The 23,698-nt window shown below is 54.7% G+C and overlaps 7 protein-coding genes and 1 non-coding gene across 8 annotated transcripts; 4 read left to right on the forward strand and 4 right to left on the reverse strand.

The window, feature by feature from the left end:
• Window positions 1-228: 228 nt before the first annotated feature.
• On the forward strand, window positions 229-2,340 carry CAOG_07117 (hypothetical protein; the record flags this gene model as incomplete). The annotated part of the gene is made up of 4 exons (XM_004343791.2): window positions 229-254; window positions 332-389; window positions 550-637; window positions 715-2,340. The coding sequence occupies 4 exons, from the start codon at window positions 229-231 to the stop codon at window positions 2,166-2,168; spliced, it is 1,626 nt and encodes a 541-aa protein (XP_004343841.1). The 3' UTR covers window positions 2,169-2,340.
• Window positions 2,341-2,477: 137 nt separating this feature from the next.
• Window positions 2,478-8,914, forward strand: CAOG_07118 (hypothetical protein; the record flags this gene model as incomplete). Its single annotated transcript, XM_004343792.1, has 6 exons — window positions 2,478-2,828; window positions 2,956-3,035; window positions 3,201-3,666; window positions 3,903-6,287; window positions 6,402-7,012; window positions 7,165-8,914. The coding sequence occupies 6 exons, from the start codon at window positions 2,478-2,480 to the stop codon at window positions 8,912-8,914; spliced, it is 5,643 nt and encodes a 1,880-aa protein (XP_004343842.1).
• A 130-nt stretch (window positions 8,915-9,044) lies between these two features.
• On the reverse strand, window positions 9,045-10,738 carry CAOG_07119 (hypothetical protein). The gene is made up of 2 exons (XM_004343793.2): window positions 10,289-10,738; window positions 9,045-9,889 (listed from the first exon to the last, which is right to left on the reverse strand). The coding sequence occupies exons 1-2, from the start codon at window positions 10,691-10,693 to the stop codon at window positions 9,155-9,157; spliced, it is 1,140 nt and encodes a 379-aa protein (XP_004343843.2). The 5' UTR covers window positions 10,694-10,738; the 3' UTR covers window positions 9,045-9,154.
• Window positions 10,739-11,068: 330 nt separating this feature from the next.
• CAOG_07120 (hypothetical protein) lies at window positions 11,069-14,820 on the forward strand. Its single transcript, XM_004343794.2, has 8 exons — window positions 11,069-11,249; window positions 11,368-12,289; window positions 12,373-12,425; window positions 12,517-14,006; window positions 14,103-14,226; window positions 14,318-14,396; window positions 14,458-14,618; window positions 14,701-14,820. The coding sequence occupies exons 1-8, from the start codon at window positions 11,184-11,186 to the stop codon at window positions 14,734-14,736; spliced, it is 2,931 nt and encodes a 976-aa protein (XP_004343844.2). The 5' UTR covers window positions 11,069-11,183; the 3' UTR covers window positions 14,737-14,820.
• Window positions 14,816-15,361, reverse strand: CAOG_07121 (archease; the record flags this gene model as incomplete). Its single annotated transcript, XM_004343795.2, has 2 exons — window positions 14,816-15,040; window positions 15,224-15,361. Coding segments are annotated over 2 exons (363 nt in total), but the record flags the coding sequence as incomplete, so codon positions are not given.
• Window positions 15,362-15,851: 490 nt separating this feature from the next.
• On the reverse strand, window positions 15,852-17,937 carry CAOG_07122 (hypothetical protein). The gene is made up of 7 exons (XM_004343796.2): window positions 17,797-17,937; window positions 17,585-17,685; window positions 17,380-17,509; window positions 17,144-17,260; window positions 16,522-17,040; window positions 16,372-16,442; window positions 15,852-16,272 (listed from the first exon to the last, which is right to left on the reverse strand). The coding sequence occupies exons 1-7, from the start codon at window positions 17,911-17,913 to the stop codon at window positions 15,966-15,968; spliced, it is 1,362 nt and encodes a 453-aa protein (XP_004343846.2). The 5' UTR covers window positions 17,914-17,937; the 3' UTR covers window positions 15,852-15,965.
• An 849-nt stretch (window positions 17,938-18,786) lies between these two features.
• CAOG_09786 lies at window positions 18,787-18,867 on the reverse strand. The gene has a single exon. It is a non-coding gene; the product is annotated as a tRNA-Leu (tRNA).
• A 364-nt stretch (window positions 18,868-19,231) lies between these two features.
• CAOG_07123 (presequence protease) lies at window positions 19,232-23,442 on the forward strand. The gene is made up of 2 exons (XM_004343797.2): window positions 19,232-19,273; window positions 19,564-23,442. Exon 2 carries the CDS (start codon window positions 19,708-19,710, stop codon window positions 23,248-23,250), a length of 3,543 nt encoding a protein of 1,180 aa, XP_004343847.1. The 5' UTR covers window positions 19,232-19,273; window positions 19,564-19,707; the 3' UTR covers window positions 23,251-23,442.
• The last annotated feature ends 256 nt before the right edge of the window (window positions 23,443-23,698 follow it).

A 23,698-nucleotide genomic window follows, 5' to 3' on the forward strand; every position in this document is an offset into this window, starting at 1 on the left:
GCTGCACATGCGAAGATAGTGCTGGCACAATTCATGTACTCCTGTCCCGTTCATGACCACTTTCCCTTACATCGATATAGTTTAAGCAACTTGTGAGTCTATGAACAATATGGGGCATCACGTTCTTAATGCGCTCATTTTCCTCGACCTTCGGTTGGTTTTTTTTTTTCATGTAGAGACATTTCAGGTACTCAGCTCACCTCCATTCCAGCCAACGCCAATTCTCTTATGGGCAGACAGCACCTTTATGAAGTGTAAGCATCAGACCTACCTGTAATTGATGTGCATGTCTCCGGAAGCAACGGCTCATTACATTCTCTGCCAATGTCAGCAATATTTATTCCAACAACCAGCTGACGCGAATTGACTCGGGTGCTTTCAACGGCATGGTTAGCACGTCTATGTTGTAAGAAAAAAATCAGATTGGTTTTTAGGCTTAGCGACAAAGGCTGATCGCGCTTGGCTGTCACAGTAACTTGATGAGCAACGCATTGACAACCTTGCCCCCGGGGCTTTTTCAAAGGCCTGACTCTGCTCGATGTGCCCGAGGGTACTCATCCGAATGTGTATCTGACTGGCAATAACTTTGGATGGCGAGCTCCTCCGAGCACGTATGGCTCTGCAGGAGACCCATTGAGTATGTGCATCTTTCGCTGCGTTGCAGGATCAACCCCGTTCAACTCACTTTCCGCGCACCTCGCGTCTGTCATTCAGAATGCCACTCGGCGTGCTCTACCTGCTTTGGTTATGGTTCATCGGCATGCTGCGCGGACAACTGTCTGTACTGTTCCTCAGGCTCTGTATGCACCGAGTGTTACAATGGTCAAGTGCTGTTCGAAGGCCGGTGCATCTCGCCGCAAGCCGCCGCAGCCACTGCCGCATCTCGTGCAAGCGTCGCGTCGGCTTCGTCTGCAAGCATCGCGTCCGCTTCGTCCGCAACCATTGCTTCTCGCTCAGCTGCGTCGGCTTCGTCTGCAAGCATCGCGTCGGCTTCGTCCGCAACTATCGCGTCGGCTTCGTCTGCAACTATCGCGTCGGCTTCGTCTGCAAGCATCGCGTCGGCTTCGTCTGCAAGCATCGCGTCGGCTTCCTCTGCAAGTATCGCGTCGGCTTCGTCGGCCACAGTTGCTTCTGCTTCGTCTGCATCTTGGGCATCCTCTGTTTACGATGCGTCGGTCTCGGCCGCTCATGCGTGTGATGCATCTTGCGTCACCTGCTATAGTGTTGAACCACAGGCTTGCTGTGGCCAAAACTGCGCCACTTGCAGCTCCCAGCAGTGCTTGACCTGCTTTGACGGGTTTGTCAATGTCGGCAGAGATTGTCTTTCACCAGCAGCGATTGCAGCAACTGCCGCGTCTGCTTCATCTGCTTCTATTGCTTCTGAAGCCTCTGCATCGTCTGCTTCAATTGCCTCTGCGTCGTCGGCATCCATTGCATCGGCGTCGGCGGCTTCTGCTTCTTCCGCATCGTTGGCTTCTGATGCATCCGCATCCTCTGCATCTATTGCTTCCGAAGCCTCGGCGGCCTCAGCGTCCTCCGCATCGGCGGCTTCTGCTTCCTCCGCGTCGATCGCGTCCGATGAACTGGCGTCCTTGGCATCGATTTCCTCACTTGCCTCAGAAGCCATTGCGTCAGCCGCCGGCAACACTCCTGCCGTTTCGGTTGCGGCGACTACCGGTGCACTTGTTTCAAGCGCACCTGGTTTGGCAGGCTCTTCCGCCATCGCGTCCGCTCATACGACAGACCCATCTGCCGATGGGCCCGATACTGAATCCGCTTCGGGTGATTCGTCGTCCCTTCCCCTCATTGTTGGTATTGTGGTTGGGTGCGGACTCTTGCTCTTGATTATCTTGATTGTTGTGATTGTGGTTCTGCGCCGGCGCCGCCATTCGAAGAGCAGCAATGAGTGGATTGGCAAAGAAAACGCGGTGGTTCCCACCTCGCTGAACCCGCTGAACCCGCTGTACGATGATGTTCAAAACTATAGCGTCCTGACAGCGCCAGCTCCGGGCGCACACTACGATTCTATCGAACCAGCAGTCGAACACTACGCGATCTCGGGTTCTGGCCAGTACATCACTCCTGTGGTTGCCGCAAGTTCGCGTCAACCTTCAACGCCCTCCGCGCCGACGACGTACGCAGGTATCGCGACTGCATCGTATCTTTGATGTGCCATTACGTGGATTTTGTGCACCGATCAATCCAGGCATGCCCAGCCCGAGCGATCAGCTCCTTCTTGGATGTACAAACAAATTCCTTCTTTTGATACTGTAAACTTGGTTTTCATCAATGAAGCTTGACTGCAAGTTGCTAGTGTTGAGCGCATCGCATGCTGCATCTTAAATCATACAGTATGATGAATGGGCGTCGCTCAACGATGTCATCGAACTTTGTTTCTCAGCATTTGGCAACCACTATTACACCTTCAGCCTAAATGTCAAATGCGATGAAAGCTCTTTTTGATTGCCGACATCATTATGGACGAAGCGCAACACTGGCAAGGCATCCAGCATACCAAACGAGACCCGTACGATGACCGTCATGTCAAGGTCACAGTGCCACAAAGCATCTATGGAAATTCGACCCGTGTGAAAGCAATTCAAGTGGTTCGGGACACGGGAAAACTTTACCACCGCATCGGTGACAACGGCTTTGACTTGATTGTTCGAGATGAGCAAGGTGCTGTTCAATATGAATACGCGGCGAAAGCGACGTTTGTCGATTCTACGCTCGTATCCGCGACGCTCTGGCCAGCGAGTACTCCTATTATCAGGCAAATCCGCGTGGGTTGGCAAGTTCAAGTTCAACCCAGCAAGTCTGCCCGAGATGTGCGATTCGAATCGCTCGTTGTTAGATGCATGTAGCGACAAACTTTGGAACTTTGGAGATGCGCAATAGCCTCTGTTTCGAATACATTTGCAAAGCTTCCCTGCTCAAACAAATCTTACCATAAAGAACAAAGCAGTCGCAACTGGCCAGGTACAATGCAATAGCTCGCTGCCCAGCGACCCGTCCACTCCGGTCGATCAGATTCTGTACTCTAGTTTTTGCTCAAGTTTCCTCACTCGCTATCATTCATTCTTCTTATTTCTTTTTGTTGTTGCTGTTGTTGTTGCTGCTGCTTGTTGTTTTCACTTTCCGTCCTTCATCCTTCGTAGCTCAATCTCAGCAGCTAACTGACTGAACTGTTTCATGCTGAGCGTCATCCAAGCCAGCCAGCGCGGCTGGTGTTGCTCCTCTTCCTCCTCTGTGATGGCGCGATCGCCCGCTCTCTTCCTCCTGCCAGCGCACAATCGCTCACTGCAGTGCCATGGTAGCACTCAGACGGGCGCTCCGGCAGTCGCAGTCGCAGTGATGACCGCCGCTGCTGCGTTCCCGCCACGAGGCTCCTTCTTCCATTCTGCCGCCGCCGCGTGCGCTGCTGCCCAGTCGCCGCCACACTCGACCAGCACCGCGCATGGGCGTCGCGGCAGGGCAACCACCAAGTCACGACGACCCGACCATCATGAGCAGATGATGTCCGGACGGGACTCGCGCGTCTTGGAGTCTGTCCAGGGACTGAGCGGGGCCAATCGTAGCCAAGATCCGGTCGACACTCATTCTGAAGAACTCGTTCAAGCGCGCTTCCGAGCGTGGCACAAGCGACAGCGAGTATCGTACGAGCGAGTATCGTAATGATGGTTATCCCGGAAACCGGCGAGCAATGAGACCGTCCCATCCGACTCCTCCTCAAGCCGCTCGAGGTGAACATGCTCGGGTGGCTTCTCGCGAGCCAAGACAAATTGAGGCAGACCAAGATTTTGACGATGCATTCGGAGATGGCCATCCGTCACAAAGCCAGCCAGTAGCGTCCCATTTCGACGCAAACTCGAGCGGAGCATGCTCGGATTGCTCCTCGCCAGCCGCCACGACGAATTGAGGCTGACCAAGATTTTGACGACGCATTTGGGGAGGGCCATCCGTCACAAAGCCAGCCAATAGCTGTGTCCACCGTGAACGAAATTCCGCAGCACCACACTGGCGCAGCTCGGGTGCCGGCCGCCCAAGCAGAAAGCCCAGCCCCAGCAATGCCGTCCAAGTACACATTTCGGAGACGAGGCCTGGATTTACCGATGCTGGGCGGGAAAACCTCGAGTATGGACTTCGATGCCGCAAACTCGCCCAGCAATACCACAGCCAAGCCAGCGTCGGCTCTCGAAGCCATCTTGGCCAAAACTGCGTTCGTCAACCAACTTCTTGCATCAGATTCACCAGCAATTGAAAACCAGGCAATGCCAGTTTCCTCTCGCGGGACCAAACTTCCATTGGCTGACGCCCATCAACCAGCGCAGCCGCCGACCAAGCCAGTTTCACCGGCCATGCCCAAGCCACCCGCATCAGTAAGCGAGCCAGCCTCGATCGAAAGCATCGTCCAAGCGTACTCGTCTGGAGCTTCGGGAGTCCGCACTCGAGACTTGGCCCGAGCTGTCATCCCGCAGATGCAACGTGACACGGCCGTTTTGAAAGCCAACCTTGAGACCAGTGCGCGTGCCGATTTGGTCGCGGAAGGAAAATCTCCTGTTTCCAACATGCTCGCTCAAGCCAACTTGACGCTCCTTCCTGAGCTCCCTCCTTCATATGCATTGCCCTCGCCAGCTGCGCCGCGTGCCATTTCCGATAATAGTGCGCGTCCCAACCTGGCTCTTGATGACAAGCAGTCGTCGTTGCCATTGCTTGGAGCCCCGCCTGCCGCGTCCGCATCATCGCTCTTCACCTCCCCCTTAACCGACAAGTCCTCCGTCGATCCGAGTCTTGCTCCTGATAAACGCGCCCAACTCGCAAGTGTCGATTCAGCGCGAGCCAAACTCAATCTTTTGCCGGCTCCCGCCACCCTGGACGACATGGGACAGGTGGCTGCAGCCACAACCGAGCGCAGTGTGGCGTCGCTCTCGCAAGCCCGTTCGTCCACCTCCAAGCCCTTCTTGACCAAAGCAGCCCTCGCCCTCAAGGCCGGTGTCGACACCCGCGCAGCCGTGCAGCCTCTTCATGCAGCGCGCACCCCGTCCCGAAATAGCCGCGATCGCAGTTTGAAAGCCGAGTTTGCTGATTTACTGGCGCCGAACATGCCAACCCCGAGCGACGACGACCCGGTGTTTGAGTTGCCTCCAGCGATTGACCCGTTGCTGGGTGACAGCACCGCGCCATCCCAGTCAAATGACTTTGACGAAAAGCTTTCGGCGGCAGCTGCGCAACTCGCTAAAGCCGTTGCCACGGACGCTGTCGTTGCTGCAAAAGAGCGCACTCGGAATGCAGTCACCATTCAGGACATGGCTCGGACAGTGTACGACTCTGTGGCGCTACCGCACGTGCGAGTTTCGGCTGCTTCCCCCGCTGCTGCATCAACAACGACTCCTGCCTTGGACAGTGAGCATACCAAAACGCCACTGCCATCGTTGCTCGACCACCTCCTTGCAACGCCATCCTTTGCTGCTGCAGTTGTTGCCGCGCAGCTTCGTCCTTCCCCTCGAGACACCTGGCAAATCGCACCACCCTCTCCGCTCGCTCGTGTTGCGTTAGCTGCCGCAACACGCCGCCTCCAAGCCCTTGCAGACCAACCCCCGTTGCTTCTGGCCGAGTCTGGCACTAATAATCCATCCTCTTCCAGCAACCCCTTCAAGAAGGAGGATGCATTCGTGTCAAGTAATGAAGAAAGCTTTGCGTTGCTTTTGACTTCGCCGCCAGAATCGCAGGAAAGCGTTTCAGTATTGTCTGGTCTGCCTGTACCGCAATGGCCGACTCTCATCCCGTCCGACGCAAACCCCGAAAACGCGCTTCAACTCTTAACACTGCCTCCCGTCTCACTCGCCCAGGCTGAAATGACCTCGCAAGGTCTCGGCGAATCCTTCTTTGTGAAATCGCAGCGCGTTGCAGAATCCTTGGAGCGAGCCATCACCACCTTCGAGGCCGACAAGAAGCGGCTTCCCGAGCTCATTTATCAGCCAGCACCCGCGCCGCTAACCCCTCAACTGCTCGAGATTTTCAACGCGCTGCCCGTCCAAAGTGTCCCTCGTCCAGCAGACCTACTACCTCGAGATGAGCCCGTCACACCACGCGTGCGCGCTTCCGAGCAGCTGTCGGTTCCTGAGATTGAGGCACTCATCCAGCACGAGCGCAAGACGCAGCGGTTTTTGTCTGTCGAAACAGCATTTGCATTGTTGCGCCGGCTGTGCTCGGAGGATCGCGCGCTTGAAGCCTCGACAGTGCTGACTTCTCACTTTGCCCTGATTGACAAGCTTCCCCTGTCTGCTGTATGTATTCTTGGATGCTATTTGGATGAGTTGTCGACCTTGTGCAATTCCTTGCCTGTTCTCATCCTTTGCCGTGGTCTCCTTTTTTTTGTTTGTTTGTTTTTTTTTTGGCAGCCCTTGTTCGATACGGTCGCTGCGGGGCTCTACCACGAAGACAAGCTCGAGGCGGTTCTCGGTTTGTATGATGAGATGATTAAAGTGCTGCACGAGCGACCTAGTCAAGAGCTCTGTCACATTGCCATCCGGGCTGCAGGAAAGATGCAGCTTGCTGAGCGAGCCAAGAAAATCTCCGAGGACATGTCCTCCTTCTCTCATGTGGCGAACGACAGCACCTATGTGGCGCTGATTGGCGCGTACGCTCGACGCAAAGATTACTTTTCCGCCGCCTTCGAGACTGGCGCACAGCTGGCAGAACGAGGCTACAGGCCTGAAGAATCCACGCTGCGAGGGCTAATGCATGCCGCGTCTGTCGCTGGCAACATTCGCGTCGCTCACCAGCTGTGGAGTGTGCTTGCCAGCGTTCCGGGCTTTGCGGGAGACACGGTTTCGCCAAGTGGAGTCAGTTTCCCGCATCCTCGCATTGTCGAGCTGATGCTGAAAACCTACGCCAGTGCCCTCGCTCCTCCCACAGTCACAGCGCATGAGGCAGATGTGCAAATTCAAGGCGCGCCGATTGAAGATGTCACTGAGCGATCGACCAACAACTTTATTTTGCAGCATGATAGGTACAAACAATGGAGCTGTCGGTTTGTCGAGTTGAAATGTTTGTTTTTGGGGGGGGGGGTTTTCGTTTGCCTCGTTGGTCTCGTTTCTCTGTCTCTGTTCGGGGGGTCTTTACTCAACTCATTGAAAAACATCGTCTTGTTCACGCACATAGGTTGAGTATTCTGGATCCGCCCGACCTTCCAAAGGCGCTTCGAGCAAAGGTGGACCGGGCGGGCCACAGGTACGAGTTTGGCATTGGTGCAGCGGCCGCAGCTCCTGCGATCGTCCTGGAGCGCGAGGCACGCTGGCACAAGACTGTGGCCAAGCATGGGGTGGACGCATCTCTGGCTCAGCGACACCTCTTCTTCCCGAGTCAAGCCCGTCCGGACTTGTGCTTTTTGACCGAGTTTGCCGGGCTGCCAGGATCACCCGACCCCGCATCCCTCACAGCCGCGCCAGTGGCCGCAGCGATCGCTGTTCCAGCTCTTCTGCGCTCGCCAGTTCCGCTTCTGCCCCGTTTCTCTGTCTTTCATGACACCGTCGATGCGATGATTGAGCATGAGCGCAGAGTTCGTAGCGTTCGAGCACAAGCAGCCATCGCTTCAGTCCAGCTGCTCGCCGAGGACGAGGAAGAAGCTGCCGCTGCCCTGGAAGCCAGGGTGCTGGCCATGCAAGAAGAAGACTCTACAACCGCCAAGCCGCCGCCGCCGTCTGCCTTTGGCAGAATGCTTGTTGGCTTGGGACATGCCATGCTGAACGACATGGTTTCGGCTGATGTTTTGCCGACTCCTGCCATTCTGAATGCTCTTCTCTTCATTTATCTCAACGACCGCCGACTGACCGACGCGTTGGCCGCGTACAAGACGCTGTTCGTGGATCGCTTCCGAGTCCAGCCAAACGCGACCACCTTCCGGTCTCTTTTGGCATCGTGCAACTTGTCAAGGCGTCTAGACCTGGCTGAGCTCGTTTTCAACGAGCGCAACAGCGTGCTTTTCGGCACCCACGGTGCAGACCTGAAGCTGACGTTGAACTTGATTCACTTGGCTGCTCGAACCGATCGCCTCGATAAAGCCGTCGCCTACCTTAATTTGTTGGTTGATGTTTACCAGCATGTGCCACGTCCCGAACAGTTGCAAATGCTGCGCACTCGAGCGTTGGCTCTCGGACAACCGGATGTTTGGCGGAAAGTTGTCGACAAATGTCGTGCCTTGGGCAATTCCGAGCTGTGGACTGATCCGAAGCCCGTGACGTTCAGTGCCAAGGCACACCGTGCATTCCAGGCCTCGCGACCCAAAAAACACCAAAACCTTCTGGACGAGCTGCCAAAGTTTGACCGCAAGGAAATTCGGGAGACCAAGCGCGAGATTTCGCAGATGCGTCGAAACGCGCGCGAGTTTGGAGCACTGCTCCATGAGCCTGACTCGAATTTCAAAGCGCTTGAAAAGCTGCAAACCGAGCAAGAACGCCTGGCAGACAAGCGCAAGCGATGGGTCAGGAATCTTGGTTCAAACAGCGCCTCCTCCGCTTCCGCCAGTTTCGTTGGTGATGATTCACCCAGAGCACCCTCGGCGCGTCATCATACTCGAGGACGAGAAGGACGAGGAGGCTGGGAACGCTCTCATTCGCAGGAGGATGAGCCCAATCATGACCTTGGGTCCAGTGCCACCGTGCCAACGCCCTGGTTTGCTCAAGACAGAGACGCCGTGGGCTCTCGTCTGGACCTCGATCGCTCTGCTTCTGCCGGAATTGGTCGGGGCGGCGTCAAGTCCCGGGTACGTGGCTCCGTCGCCTCGAGTCGCGAGGACTGGGCAGAACGCAATCAGCGCAACAGGGCCGAGAAGATTCGTGCATCTCAAGAGTTTGTGCCCTCTCAGCATGCTGCGAAACGAAGCGGCAGAGGCTATCGCGACGCCCGTCGCTAGAAGCCTTGTTCGTGGCGTTCTTTGGCAAACTGTATCAAAGCAGTGAAGACAAACTTGCATTCACATTCTCATAAAAATTCTTTGACTAATCACATCACGTGTGTCATGCAAGTCTTTCTTTGTTTGCATGTTGGTATGTGTGAATGTTTTACTGCAATTTTCATTTCACACTGAGCGAAACCTAAACTACTGGCAAAAAAAAACAAGATCGCTGCAGTCTTCAAAAAATCGCTTGCAGTCTTAATACGGGACATGCTTGACAAACTCGAGCACTTCTGATCCCGCTGAGGAGGTGTGAGGCGAGATGTGGCGAGTGGTGGACAACGCGGAACTCGGGTCGAGGGCAGAATTGAATTCAATGGTGAGCGCAATCTCGTGCGCTGCGGGCACGGTGACTGTGCCGATAAACTCGCCGGTGCGGTCGTCCATGTCGATTTCTTTGGTCACTTTGGTTGCGTCGTCACCGGAGCCCGAGAGGGGTCGAACTCGAGCCATGACGCTATGGACACAGCGAGGAGGCTCTGAAGGACGCGCCGGGTCGCCGGAGATGCGAATTTGCCAGGTGTTGCTCGGACCGTCCATTCGTTGCTGCCAGTGGATGGAAAATGGCTGCGTGTAGTCCAGCGGCGGGACGGTCATGGAGAGGTGTGCCATAATGCGACGCATGACTGCATCGCAACGCGTATTGATTTTCAGCGCAGCTTGCGAATCATACGGCGTTTCCTGAAGTGTCACCACCACTGTCTTCTTGGCCAGGAATGGCAGCTGGCAGAACGGCGACACCAACAGCGAGCTGCCGAGCACAATCGCCAAATCTGACTTGCGCGCCTGCTCGTCCGCACGTGCCAGGGGCTCTGGCGGAGTCATTCCGCCCATGCGCGTGCCAGTCTTGCGCAGCGTTCCTCGGCAAGCTGCATTATCGCAGACACGGCCCAGCGTTGGTACAATCACTTTGCGATGGAACAGCGTCTTGCACTACAGCGCAAAAATTTGACAGTTTGGCAGTTTGACAGTGAGAATGAGTGGTGATTCACCCAAACCCCCTTCGATTGTTTTGACTCGCGTAATCCAACATTCTTCCAGTGAGCTGAGCATTCTCAGATGCGGTTTTGCGGTTTGGTTGGACTGCTAACTTTTAGTTTTCGTCACAATCCCAATCATCCCAAACGCCTGCCCCCGCGCAGTCTCCGCGCCGTCCAAACCCCATCCGCGCCAAAACGCAAGCCAAATCACTCGCTGCGCACTCCATTCCCCCTCGCTGGACTCGGAATCCAGCCTGTACGTCATCATCACTCATCCTACGTCAGTGAACTCTCCAAGCCTCCTGCCCTTGTCCCCCCGCCCCAAACATCTCCATTCAACATGAGGACTTGCCTTGTCGCACTTTTCCGTGTAAACGTTGCCAAAGATGTCGGCAATGACCTCGTCGGGGGTGCCTGCCTTGTTGTGGAGGCCGTCGTGATTGCTGGTTGCAACGAGCTTGACGACTCCGCTGCGAGCGAGCGCTGCGACGGCCGCGTGCGCATAGGTCGGCATAATGTAATCGAGCTCCTTCTGCTCGCTCAGACCAAGCGCGACGAGCGGTTTCCGCGTCATCTGCAATCCGGTTGTTCCGCGGTAATCCGGAATTCCCGACGACGTCGAGATGCCCGCGCCAGTGAACACGGTAATGTACTTTGCTGCGTCTATCATTGCGCAGAGCTTGCCGAGCTTGGTCTCGAGCAGTGCAGGCGCGTCTTCGAGCTCCGGGGGAACGCCATCGTCCGTCCAGCCAGCCATCGTGAAGAATTGGTGTGTAAGAGAATCAAAAACAAAAAAAAAAAAGACTGAGAAGTGACTGAGAAGTGACAGACTGAGAGAAGTGAACCGAGAAGGCTCGAAATCAGTTGGGGGCTCAACTTCATTGGAGAATGTCACTGGTACGATCGCTCATGAAACTCGGCTGTGGTCGTCTGAGACCGATCTCTGTTGTCTGAGTTGGCTCAGTCTTTTTGTGTTTCACTGTGCTCAGTCATTCAAACCTCACCACTTTTTTTTTGTTGTTTTGTTTTCTTGTTTTTCTTCTGCTCATCACAACAACTCTGATACTTGAGCGATGGCGGCACACGCGTCGTCGATGCGGTGGATGGCATCGTCGTCGTCGTCGTCGTCGTTGAGCTCTGTTGCTCCAGCCATTCCCGCCAAAACGACTCAGAGCAGCGACGCGCTCCTCGTGCCGCCGACCGACTTCCCATTCCCGTTCCAGCCATACTCCATCCAGCGCCAGCTCATGCAGGCCCTCTACACTGCCATCGAAAACCGCCGCTTTGGCATCTTTGAGAGCCCAACAGGGACGGTACGTTTTCGTTCGCGAGTTTTCCCGCCAAAAAAAAAAGCAATCCAAACACCGCCGCTCGGCTTCCTGCACGCTCACTCCCCCGTCTTGCAATGTCCTGTGTTGTACATGTGCACAGGGCAAATCGATGAGCATCATTTGCGGCGCCTTGACGTGGCTGCGGGACCACGAGGCGCGACAGGTGCGGCTTGGCGGCTCGCTGATCGCCGCGGCGCAGGGCCGAGACCAGCCAGTGCAGCCAGCAGGCTCAGTCGCGCCAGGAGTACCCTCTGGTGCATCTGACGCATTTCGTGGTGCGGGTGGCGGAGCCGGTCGCGTTGTCGACGACAGACTCGCCGCTAGCTCCTCCTCCTCGTCATCGCGAATGGAGACCACCGCTGCTGCTGCTGCTGACGAAGACAATGCAGAGCCAGACTGGGTGCTGGACTTTGCAGCAAAGAAGGCTGGAGAGAACCATGAGCGTCGCATCCGAGAAGAGCAAGAGCTTTTATTGAAGCAAACAGAGCGACTGGCCCAGGTGAAACGAAAGCTCTCACAGTCCAAAGCATCCGTCAAACGCCTCGCCGCTGGATCGGAAAAGCCAGTGTCAATCCCGACAGCTGCGACGGGCGCTGCGGCAGATTCCGATGGCGACGAAATGGACACACTCAGTGACGGTGAGGCCGACTTGATCTTGTCCGACTACTCCCCCGACAAGGAGCAGAGCGATGCATCCGACTCTGATTCAGACAGTGAGGCTGGATCGGGCAAGTTTGATGCAAGAAGGAAGAAAAAGGCCAGCGCCGTGCGCGATGACGAGGACGAGGAGGTCCCGGATGTGGCAAAAATCTACTACTGCAGTCGCACGCATTCGCAGCTCAACCAGTTTGTGCAAGAAGTTCGCAAGTCTCCGTTTGGCGAGACTACCAAGGTCGTCGTGCTCGGCTCTCGCAAGAATCTATGCGTGAATGACGATGTTCGCAAACTCGAAGCCGTGGAGCGAATCAACGAGCGCTGCGACGACTTGAGAAAGAATGCGAGCAAGTCCAAGGAAGCGAAAGGTGCGCACCACGATGGATGTGCGTGTATGGAGTGTTTGAAGTGTTTGGAAGCGAGGTGTGCTCACCTGTACCACACTTAACAGGCTGCCCGTATCTCACCAATGATAGCGTTTCAACTCTTCGTGATTCAATTCTGGTACGCGAATGTGCAATGGGCGGCTCGAGTTGAACCACGAGCTGGGCTGCATCCAACTCTCACGTTCCCAATTTATTCCTCGCTTTGCTAGGTGCATACGACGGACATTGAAGAGCTGGTCAACCGCGGAAAGAAAATGGGCGCTTGCGCTTACTATGCCTCCCGTCGCGCCATCCGTGCTGCACACTTGGTGGCTCTGCCTTACCAAATGCTTTTGCATCACTCGACGCGAGAGGCGCTTGGAATCAACCTGAGCAATCAAGTCGTGATCGTGGACGAGGCGCACAATGTGATGGAAACACTGAATGATATTTACAGCGTCACCATCACCCTCGCAGTCATCCGTGCAGCTCAAAGCCAGCTGGAGCAGTACGCCGAAAAGTACAACACGCGACTGAGTCTTAGCAACTTGCGATTTGTCAACCAACTCTTGTTTGTCATGCGTGCCATGCAGCGCAGCGTGACTGGACTGCCCTCAACTGAGCGAGCTCCGGGCGCCAGTGCCCATCTGTCAAGCAAGTCATCCGCTTCGGGGGCTGCGGACGAGCACAGCGCAGTGTTCACCATCAACGACTTTGCTCGGATCAACAACTTTGACAACATCAACCTGTTTCACTTGCAGAATTTCTGCGAGCAGAGCGAGATTGCCAAAAAGCTGCATGGCTTTGCCGAGCGCTTTTGTGCCCCAGCCACGCTGGCCAGCTCAGCATCGATGGCCAGCGAGGAAGGCGAAACAACCGTGTTGACAACGTCAACCGGACGCGAGCCCGTCTTCCAACGCAACGTTTCTGCTCTGCAGTACGTGCTCCGCTTCTTGATGAGCCTCGCAAACAATGACAGCGACGGGCGTGTTATCGTGACCGCCTGCCGTCCACCGACCTCGGCAGAAGACGCTTCGGCGGTGGATGCACGCAAGTCCACACTGCGCTTTGTCATGCTCAATCCAGGCGTTCACTTTCGCGACGTCGTGGGAAGTGCCCGCGCAGTAATCTTGGCGGGTGGCACAATGCAACCGACGGATGCGTTTGCCAACCAGCTGTTGGCGCCTCCTTCGCATCCCGACCTGCTTGTTCCGGTTGCCTCAGCTAGTGCTGCATCGGCGCAGCCGTTCGCTTCTGTGGCTGCAGCTCCAACATCCACGTCTTCCACTCCCGAAACCCAAGTGTTTTCGTGCGGTCACATCATTCCGGTGGAGAATCTCCAAGCGGTGGCGCTTGCGTTTGGACCGACGGGCGAAGTCAAGTTTGACTTTTCCTTCCGCTTTCGCCACGACACAAGGGTCATGGATGAGCTCGGTCGTGCACTGTGTGACATTGTGGCATGGGTGCCCGAGGGCGTTGTCTGCTTTTTCCAGTCATACGACTACATGGCCAAGGTTTTGGACCGCTGGCGGCAAACCGAGGTTTTGCAACAAGTGCAACTGAAAAAGCGCGTGTTTCAAGAGCCGCGCGTGGCGGGCAATGTCGACTCTGTGCTTCGAGAGTACTCTGAGTGCATCCGAGCTGGCAATGGAGCCATCTTGTTTTGTGTTGTTGGCGGCAAACTGAGCGAGGGCATCAATTTTAGTGACGGGCTTGGCCGGTGAGTCAGCGAGAGACTTGTTGCGATGGTGGTGTCATGTTGATGTGTTGAGCTGAACTTCTCACTTGTCCTGCCGGATGGGGTTTTGTTGAGCAGCTGTGTTGTGATGGTCGGTCTTCCATTTGCCAACATGTACTCGACCGAGCTCAACGAAAAGATGCGCTACCTGAATGAGCAGGCCAAGGTTCGTGCCCTGGCCTCGTCCAAGACCAATAAACTGGTAGGTGGGGTTGCGTTGCAGAAGAATCTTTGCCTCCCATATTGTGTAGGTTGAATTTTAACTCGATCTTGGTTTGTACCTCGCTACTCAGCCGCCATCGTTCGACGAAACTGCCGCTGGCGAAGAGTTCTATCTCAATCTTTGCATGAGGGCCGTCAACCAGTCGATTGGTGAGTGAAGGTGCCGCGTTGTCTGGTCATGTGCTCATTCCAGCTGCTTGTTCTGATGCAGGACGCGCGATTCGACACTCGAAAGACTATGCAACCATCTTGCTTCTCGATCACCGGTTTCTCCAACCTCACATCCAAGCCAAGCTCCCAAGGTGGATTGCAGAAAGCGCGAGTTTCACGTCCACCGAAAAGTTTCGAGTCGCCGCAGGTCGTGTCCTATCGGTGAGAAGAGTGCTTCCCGCGTAATGTGTGTGTTTTTTGTTGCGCGTAGTCACTCATTCGACAATATCGTTGCGCGAAATAGTTTTTTGCGAAAAAGCCTGCGCCGCCTGTACATTAATCTAGTGCCCAACGCTAACTGTATTGTATCAAAATCTCATGTTACTTGTTAACCATACACATACACGCTATCCCATGCTCTAAATGTCCACAATGACGTAAATGTCGCACTTCCCGGTGGCCGGGTCCTGGTGGATTTGCATGTTGGAATAGGTGATGGCCTTGACCTCGGTGCCTTGGCCGTGCTTTGCCTTGTCAAATGTCTCTCCTCGCCCGATAGCCTTGATTTTAAAGTTGGTCGCATCAAACTCAATCATCTCAATGGTCTTGACAACCAAGAATTCCGTGCAAAAGTTGAAAAGAAACTCGTCCATGAACATGAACAAGAGCGTATCGAGGTCACGCCAACAGCCCAGATCGACATTTGTGTACATTCAGTGACACGTCTCGTTGTCAGCAAGCATGGATGTCAGCAAGCATGGATGACCTTCTGAGAAAAACGACCTCTCAGACTTTCACACTTTTTGTTACCTTCCGCTTCGATGCACAATATCAGCCTTGTCAGTGTCTGTCATGTATCCGTACATTGCATAGACGACTTGCACGAACGCCTCAGCCAGCGAATCGCCCCCTGTGTTAAGCGTGCGTTTCAGATGAGGCTCCTCATAGCACTGCGCTTCCCCCACCACCACCACCACCAGGCCCCGCTTGCCAGGTATCAGTGTGCTTACATGAGTGCAGTCTACGCAGCACAAGTGAATCGAGATCGAGTTCGGTCGAGGGAAGCAACACGTCACCAGCACAATGATGTAACAATCCCAATGCAAAGCGCAATAGAAAAGGTCAAGTCAGCACGATCATCACTATCAGGCAGCAAAAGAATACTTGGAAACATTGAAACATGAACCAAACAAAGTGAATGGTGAAAAATGAACGCAACTGGATGTCAGCGGTGTGGTCGAGATCTGAATTTGCAAAAAAGTCAATTGGAACAAGCCGCTCTGAGTTTTTGACAATGCTCATGACTATGGCAGGTGCACCTCACTGAACAATGGATGGAGCAAATAAACACAACAATGGTAGTTACACTCGAACTTCTTGACGGGAGCGCTTTCGGACATTGGAGGAAATGATAGAGTGTGACAAAGAAAACAAAAGACTGAGACGAAACAAATATGGGCAAAGTACTGTACTGAGAACAGCGCTTTAAAAAACACACACACAGGACGTTGTGTATTGCAAGTATAAGTCTGCTGCAGTGGCACCTTTGTGTGGTGATTCCATACTGAATCAACCCTGTGATTGCTTGGAAGTGCTCGACCACAACCATCCAGATGAAATGCCGAAATCCCACAACCGACGCGTCTTGTGCACGTCGATTCGAATCAGACCGCGAGCGTCTATTAGCCGTAGACCGTCGTTGGCCTCACAGGCGGATACTAGAGTACTCTTGAGCGACAAATATTGGTTGGGAGCAAACCGCAGCGTGACGCAGATCTCTTTCTCGTCTTCTGTGAGCTGGTCGTATCCAGGGAGGTTTGAAATGACCATCGCCTTTGCTGCCGATGATGATGAGGAGCTGCTTGACGGGTACCGGCTGAATAGTAAGGACAAGACACACACGACAAGCGGACGTGAATGAGGTGTTTTCTACTTGGAGCATCAGCGGTTCTACTCGGAGGAGTAGAGCACATACCTGTTCGCGGTCACAAGGGAGGAAAAGCTGGGCGTTGGACGTGATGCTTTGCGAGATTTCTCAGAGGCTCGCTGCCAGATTCCAGAGCCGAGCGGAGGTCAGCACCCAACCACAATTTCGCTATTCCACAGACACAAAAGCAATCCATACCTTGGCCTTTTCGAGATCATGGATTTTGCCTGCAGCGAGGGTGCGCACGCCATTGGCTCGATATTCGCGGAGCTGGTCGAGGCGCTTGCGAAGCCGCTGCTCAAGGAGTAACGATTGAATAAACCCTTCCTGTTGTTCGAACGACTGAAAACGGGCCAGCCCAATGAGTTGGTTGCGCAATTGCCGCTCGGCCTCCGTGTTGGGGTGCGCGACGTTTCGACGATCCAGAAGGCCGTGAGCTCGAACAACTTCTTTTCGCGCAAGTCGCTCATCAAGGTGCTCGTTGTACATTGAGACAAGTTCAAGTTTGACTCTTCGTTCCAAGTCAGAGTCTTCATCGTTGAACACGACGTCCTTCACGAGAAACTCGGCCGTGTTATCGTACTCGACCTCAAAGTCGCCACGGAGCGGAATGAACCCAGCCACTTCAGGCCCGAGAGACTTTGGCGCGGTACTAATCAAGGAAGACGCCTCGGTCTGTGTTCCGCTGAAGGGAATGTCTGCGACTGGTTCGTCGAGCTGCAAGATTTCAAAAGCAAAGCGCAGGCATTGTTGGTGGGGACAAAGTGAGTCGCGTGCAAGTGAAATGTCACGATTCTGTAGAGCTCCTCCTTCCACGTACCTCTGAGGTTGCTGGTAGAATCAAATGGCGACAAAGAAGTTTGCGGGTATCAGGTAACGGTGCTTGCGAATGGCAGAGATAGAATTTTGCGTAGTGGGTCTCGCACTCTTGCGCGGTCTGTTGAATGAAACGCAAACAAAATGACAAAGTATGGTATCAGCTTCCAAATGCTGCTGTCACTTGATCGTACCCTCACGCATCAACCAATCTCCTAATGAACACCAAGCAGACCTTACCTTCGTTGCAAGGGCTTCACTAACGTATTCCCATGCAAGGCCATTGTGCTCGATCGCGTCGAGTAATGCGAGCTCTTCCTGCGCCGTCCATCCGGCTTCGAGTACAGGATATTGATAGTTGTCAATCACCCTGTGAAATCCAAACATTGACATGGTGAGATTGACCTTGCCATGCCAAAGGATTGCTGCTGGGTTGGCTGCAAACCTGTAATCGTGCGTGTTTCGGTGATTGCACGTCACTCCTTCGACTTCGACGCCTTGAGTGAAGCAATTCACGCACAGTTGCACATTCTCGCACTCGGCACACTGATGGTTGAACAAGCAGTCCAAAGTTAGACACCGCACTGAACATGATCAAAGCAGGGGCAAACCTAGAAGGCCGGCTCGGCTCGCCTCGTCGGCCGTGTTCGCACTTGCCTGTATGTAGGGTGTGTTTGTCGTGTCCTTTGTGCATGCCTTGCAGGTCGTGCGCGCGGCAGTCGGGAGCGTGGCGGTCGTTGCAGGTGCCCGCGCGGTGTTTGACTGCAGCGACATTGGCCAGCCAATCTCAGAAGGAAGGAAGAACGACTGGAAAAAAAAAAAAACATTGAATAAAGAGCGTGTGGAAATAAGCAAATATGCAGTTGATGCTTTGTGAAGCAGTAGAATGGCAAGGGAAGCGTTGGTGAATGCTCGTGTACAGAATGAACATTGAATTTAACAATCCACTTCGTTCCCTGTCCAATAGCTCCAAAGAATCGACCTGTGGGATTCCGAGAAGCACAGTATTTATGTCATGAGCATTTCGGTGAAGCTGAGTAGGGCTGGAATGCTGAGAAAAGGGTTGGCAGAATGGTGCACCTTGAGTTGCGGCCTTTGGTCGAGTCGTTTGCATTTGTTCAAAGAGCGCTTTACAAACGTCGAAACTAATAGCGACTCGTGGATTACGAGACAGACCATCGCAGTTGATATCACTGCATCACAAATGCGCAGACGCCTAGTCTGTGAAGCGCTGGCAGCATTCACTCGCATTCCAGGGACCAATACTGGACACTCTTAAATTGAGTTTGTTTGAATGCAGATTAACCTCCACCCTCCAGTCGCCAAAGCTGCACCTTCAAGTAACTCGAGTAAAAAGCTATATTTGAGCCATGTTTGTCATTGAATGAACGGTTGTAGGGACTGTCATCACGACGAAATTTTGCTGCAAAATTGAGGGATTGAACACACGAAAAACTCTGACATTTGGCGTTTTTCCCTTCCGCTTGTGCTTGGTTGCATTTTCAAATACATCATCGATTGCTGAGCCACAATCAACTCAATTGACAGCTGCCGTTCGAGTAGACGATGATTGCAAGCCGGGGAAAAAAAAAAAAAAAAAAAAAAAAAAAAAAAAGCAACAAAAGCTCAACCAAACAAAAAAGAATATGTCGGCGATGGGATTCGAACCCATGAGCCAAAGGCACTGCAACCTGAATGCAGCGGATTAACCAGCTTTCCTACACCGACTTGATACGATTTGCATTGGGCCATTTGGCAGTAGAATCGAGCTGGAATCGACTGATTCGAGATGTCAGCGTTCGCACTGCAGATCGCTCCATATTGCTGCCCCAATCCATTCCAAACTATTCTCACAAATTTTATTGTACCACTTTTTTGGTTGAATCGATGAAATTGTCGGTTTGGGTTTGTTTCGGTGCGTTACGCTGCGTCGATTCCAGTCCTTCCCCCAACTCACCCATTCTCCTTGATTTTGCACTCTTTGTTCACTCTTGTAATTTTTCCGTACCACTTCCATTTGGATTCGATGCTGTCTGCGGCTCGATCGCTTGGGCTTCAACAAGCGCCTCGGCTCGCCTTGTTGGCTGCATCCAGCGCTCGCCGCCTGGCCACCGTGGGCACCACTCGTCATCTGGTAATGTGCCCCCCGTCCCCTTTCGATATTGATCTGTCTGGCGGTCTGAGTTGCAAGCCAAAAGCACAGCCGAGAACCAGAGGGCAATGTCTTGGCTTTTTGCTCCGTTCCAACCCCACTGGACTCTTGACGATCTCGCCACTCCACACTCGGGATCGGTCGGAAACCCAAACCCGAAAGCAAACAGTCTGCGCTTCCATGCCCTGACAATTGATTCGGTGCTGGCGAAGACGGCTCGGAGTCTGACATTTGGCTGACCTTCTGCTTCTGCTTCTGCTGCTGCTTGACAGACGACACTCGCTCAACCAGGCACGGATGTGCAACGAACACCTACTGGAAATGCCACTCGGAATGGGCTTCGAACACCTTCCAGTATTGCCACGGGGTCGTCGCGCCGAGTGCAGCATCCGAACTTCAACTTGACACGACGTGCCATGTCGAGTGCTGCTGCTGCTCATGCACCTGCTCCTGCTCCCGCGACCGCACCTCGACGAATCTCCTCTCACTTGGAATTGCCGTTCGTTATTGGCCAGCAGGTTCACGGATTCACCGTGCGCGACATTCAGCTCGTGAAGGAGTTTTCGCTCACCGCCGTCCATCTCACGCACGACGCAACGGGTGCAGACTATGTGCACATGGCCCGAAATGACTCAAACAATGTATTTGCAGTCTCCTTCCGCACTGCTGTCGCAAACTCGACGGGCGTGCCACACATTCTTGAACACACGACGCTGTGCGGGTCCAACCGCTTTCCGTGTCGCGATCCCTTCTTTAAGATGCTCAACCGCTCGCTCGCAACGTTCATGAACGCCTGGACTGCGAGCGACTACACAATGTATCCGTTCTCGACACAAAACGGGCAAGATTACCGCAACTTGCTCAGCGTGTACCTGGACGCGACCTTCTTTCCGCTTCTGCGTGAGCGGGATTTCGCACAAGAGGGCTGGCGCGTTGAAAACACTGCGGTCGAGAACAAGGCGTCTCCACTTGTCTTCAAGGGAGTCGTATACAACGAAATGAAGGGCGCTCTGTCCGACCCCGACCAGCTGTACAACACTCGCGTCCAACAAGCCTTGTATCCCACTTCGCTGCACGCGAACGTCAGCGGCGGAGATCCTCCCGCCATCACCGACTTGAGCTACGACGATTTGATTGCCTTCCATCGCGATCACTACCATCCAAGCAACGCGCTCTTCTTCTCGTACGGCGACCTTGCGCTCGAAGAGCATCTGGAACTGGTCCAGCGCGAGGCCCTGTGTCACTTCGGGCGCCAACCTCTCAAACCACACGCATCGGGCTCCGAGCAGCGCTGGACCCAGCCCCGCACTGTCCAGCTCTCCTGCCCTCCGATCGTTGGAGGCGGCGAGGCAGAGTCTGGTTCCAGCCAACAACAAGCGGGTTTGGCTCAACCTCACGCGTCTGAAGCTGCCGAACTCGCGGAAAACGAGGAAGCCGTTGCAGCAGAGCTCAGTGGGAGTGTCGAAGACGACCATGATGCGGAGCCTTCGCACGGCACAATGAGCGCCCCTCCCGGCGTTGGCGAAGCGAGTGCACCTCAAGCCGCTGCTTCAGATCGCCGCAATAGCGTGGTCTCTGTCGCCTGGGTCATGCACGATGTCGTGTCAGTGTACGACACGTTGGTTGCCCGCATTGTTGGGGCAACGCTTGCAGGTGGCCCATCCACGCCCTTTTACCGAGCACTGCTCGAATCGGGTCTCGGTCTGGCGTTCTCGCCAAACACTGGTTGCTCGACGTCCGAGCAGCAGCCGAGCTTTGCCGTGGGCTTGAAGGACGTGCGTCTGGCCGACGCAGATGCGATCGTCAAGCTCATCGACGACACGTTGTCGCACATTGCAGTGCACGGCATCGATGCCAAGCTGGTCGAGGGCGAGTTGCATCAGCTCGAAATCACCCTCAAGCACCAGTCGAGCAACTTTGGTTTGTCTCTGGCATCCATGTTGGTTGGCAACTGGGTCCAGCACATTCCCATGCAAGAGACACTGGCTTTCAACGAGGCGATCGCTCGCTTCCGTCACGAGTTTGCCACTCAGCCCGACTTTATCCAGCGATTCGTCCGGCGCCACTTGCTCACCAATCCCCACCGTCTTGTCGCGGTGATGAGCCCCGATGCCGGGTATCAGGCTGGTCTGCTGAAGGAGGAGAGCGAGCGACTTGCACGGCACGTTGCGCTCTTGGACGACGCAGCAAAGGAAAAGCTGCATCAGCAAGGTCTCGAGCTGCAGCAGCAGCAAAACCGCATCGAGGATTTGTCGTGCCTCCCCATCATCCGAGTCGACGATGTCGAGCGCAAGGCCATCGAGTACACTGTGCAGGTCGAGCGCGTTAATGTGGCGGCGAAATCCCAGTCGCATGCGCCAGTGACCACCTCCGTCCTCCCCGAGCCAGCAGTGTCGCTGCAGCAGCAACGTCTCTCGAGTCTCAATGCTACTGGGGCAGCGATCTCGATGCCTTCAGCGTACTCTGCCCCGGAAGCCGCGCCGCTCACGCTGCAAACATCGACGCAGCCAACCAACGGTGTCTCGTATTTGCACGGCATCATCACGTATCCCATGGAGCACGCACTTGCGCGCGAAGTACAGCCCTACCTTCCCTTGTTTATGGAAGTGCTCACGGCGATGGGAGCGGGAGACATGGACTACCGCGAGTTTTCGAACGCCACCCAGACCGTTTCTGGTGGAACGCATGCAGCCGCGCACTACTGCGTCAACCCACTGGACGACACGCTCATTGAGCAAGGCGTGCTGTTTGCATCTCATTTTCTCGACCGGTACGCCGACCGTGCGCTCGACCTCTTCTCGACCGCCATGCTCCGACCGCGCCTCGACGATCCCAAGCGTTTGGTGATGCTTGCTGGCATGATGTCGCAGCAAATCAACTCGATTGCAGACTCTGGTCACCAGTACGCCATGACCTATGCTGCCCGCAACCTGTCCGGAGCTGCAGCCATCTTTGAGCGGGATGGTGGCATCACGCAGCTGCAATTCATTCGATCGCTCGAGCAAACAGTGCGCGATTCGCCCGAGCAGACGGAGAAGGTGCTTGCACTGCTGCGCGATCTCGCTCGCGAGATTCTGCCTGGCGGACGCGCGTCGAGCCCATCGCGCTTGGGATTGCGTGGCACTGCCCGTTTCTCACTCAACTCGGATGCCTCCGGCATGCCCATCGTGCGAGACACTGTTCTGCAAACTGTCATTCAGCCACTCGTGCCTGCCTATGCCTCCACGTCGGCTTCAGCGATTTCCGCCAGCCCATCGTCAGCGCCGTTCACTTCTGCGAACTTGCCCTCCCTCGTGAAACCAACCACACTGATGCAGGGTATTGACGTGCTGCGTGCGGGCAAGCTCGATTTCTACAAGCCGAGCAAGACGTTCTTCCCATTCCCGTTCCTCAACGTGCACCATTGCGCGCTTGCCTTCCCGTCTGTGCCAGCCACTCACGCCGATCACGTTCCTCTGCAAATCCTTGCACGGATCTTGACGCACAACTTTTTGCTGCGTGAAGTTCGCGAAAAGGGCGGCGCGTACGGTGCAGGTGCCAACGCCGGTCGCGGCGTCTTCACCTTCTACTCTTATCGCGATCCCCGTGCTCTCGGCACATTTGACAGCTTCCACGATGCCATCCAATGGGTCTTGCACGGCAGCAGCGCGAATGGCACGGTGACAGACCAGCATCTCGCCGACGCAAAGCTGAGCATTCTGGCGGCGGTCGACTCTCCCGTGTCTCCCGGCAAGCGTGGCATGGGTCTCTTCTTGTCGGGATACACTCGTGAAATGCGCCAACGCGCCCGCGACGCCATTTTTGCCACTACCATTGCCGACGTTCAGCGCGTTGCGCAGCAGTATCTCGCCAACAATTTGCAACGTGCCAGCGCTGCCGTTGTTGGACCCTCGTCCTCTGTGGACGGGCTGCTCCAGTCCGCTCGCGGCAGTGACTGGACGGTCATTGCCCTCGATTGATGATGAGCTTGAGCATGTTCTTATCTTTTGTTGTAACCGCTCGTCGTTGATTTCTGAGTGCAGAATTACACCACAGCAGCAATTTCATGATTTCTTTCTGGATTGATCTCTTATTGCTCCTCTAGCCCCGATTTTCGTTGCTAGGCTCGCCCTTCATTGCTTGCTCTTCACTGAACAAACACCCAATTCATCTCAATACGCTGGTTTTCTGTGGACTTTCCCGCTGTGATGTCAACTATGACAATGAGCAATTGCTGCGCGGCTTATTCGTGCTGGCATCAGTCTCGAAACTATTTAATGTAGTGCGAATGACCATAGACTCAGGCTGGATGTCAGAGCCTCTCCCCCTCAGCTGAGCCAGAGCGACCGTCATTGGCACCAACAAACCCCACCTGTACTCAACCTTTCTCTGTCCTCGCTCTCGCAGAGTACTGGGCTCTTGCTGTTA

This window comes from Capsaspora owczarzaki, assembly GCF_000151315.2.
Source record: "Capsaspora owczarzaki ATCC 30864 unplaced genomic scaffold supercont2.13, whole genome shotgun sequence".
Classification (NCBI taxonomy): domain Eukaryota; class Filasterea; order Ministeriida; family Capsasporidae; genus Capsaspora; species Capsaspora owczarzaki.

What these genes read in the sequence shown, in the direction of transcription:
- CAOG_07120 (XM_004343794.2), top strand. Translation starts at nt 11,184, where the DNA reads ATGCAGGCCCTCTACACTGCCATCGAAAACCGCCGCTTTGGCATCTTT. An exon ending in CTCTTCGTGATTCAATTCTG is followed by an intron (nt 12,426 to 12,516) that starts GTACGCGAATGT and finishes TCGCTTTGCTAG; the next exon opens with GTGCATACGACGGACATTGA. An exon ending in CCGCAGGTCGTGTCCTATCG is followed by an intron (nt 14,619 to 14,700) that starts GTGAGAAGAGTG and finishes TGCGCGAAATAG; the next exon opens with TTTTTTGCGAAAAAGCCTGC.
- CAOG_07122 (XM_004343796.2), bottom strand. Translation starts at nt 17,913, where the DNA reads ATGTCGCTGCAGTCAAACACCGCGCGGGCACCTGCAACGACCGCCACG. An exon ending in TTCTACCAGCAACCTCAGAG is followed by an intron (nt 17,041 to 17,143) that starts GTACGTGGAAGG and finishes GAAATCTTGCAG; the next exon opens with CTCGACGAACCAGTCGCAGA. An exon ending in ATGATCTCGAAAAGGCCAAG is followed by an intron (nt 16,443 to 16,521) that starts GTATGGATTGCT and finishes GGAATCTGGCAG; the next exon opens with CGAGCCTCTGAGAAATCTCG.
- CAOG_07123 (XM_004343797.2), top strand. Translation starts at nt 19,708, where the DNA reads ATGTCGAGTGCTGCTGCTGCTCATGCACCTGCTCCTGCTCCCGCGACC.
- CAOG_07119 (XM_004343793.2), bottom strand. Translation starts at nt 10,693, where the DNA reads ATGGCTGGCTGGACGGACGATGGCGTTCCCCCGGAGCTCGAAGACGCG. An exon ending in ACACGGAAAAGTGCGACAAG is followed by an intron (nt 9,890 to 10,288) that starts GCAAGTCCTCAT and finishes TTTGCGCTGTAG; the next exon opens with TGCAAGACGCTGTTCCATCG.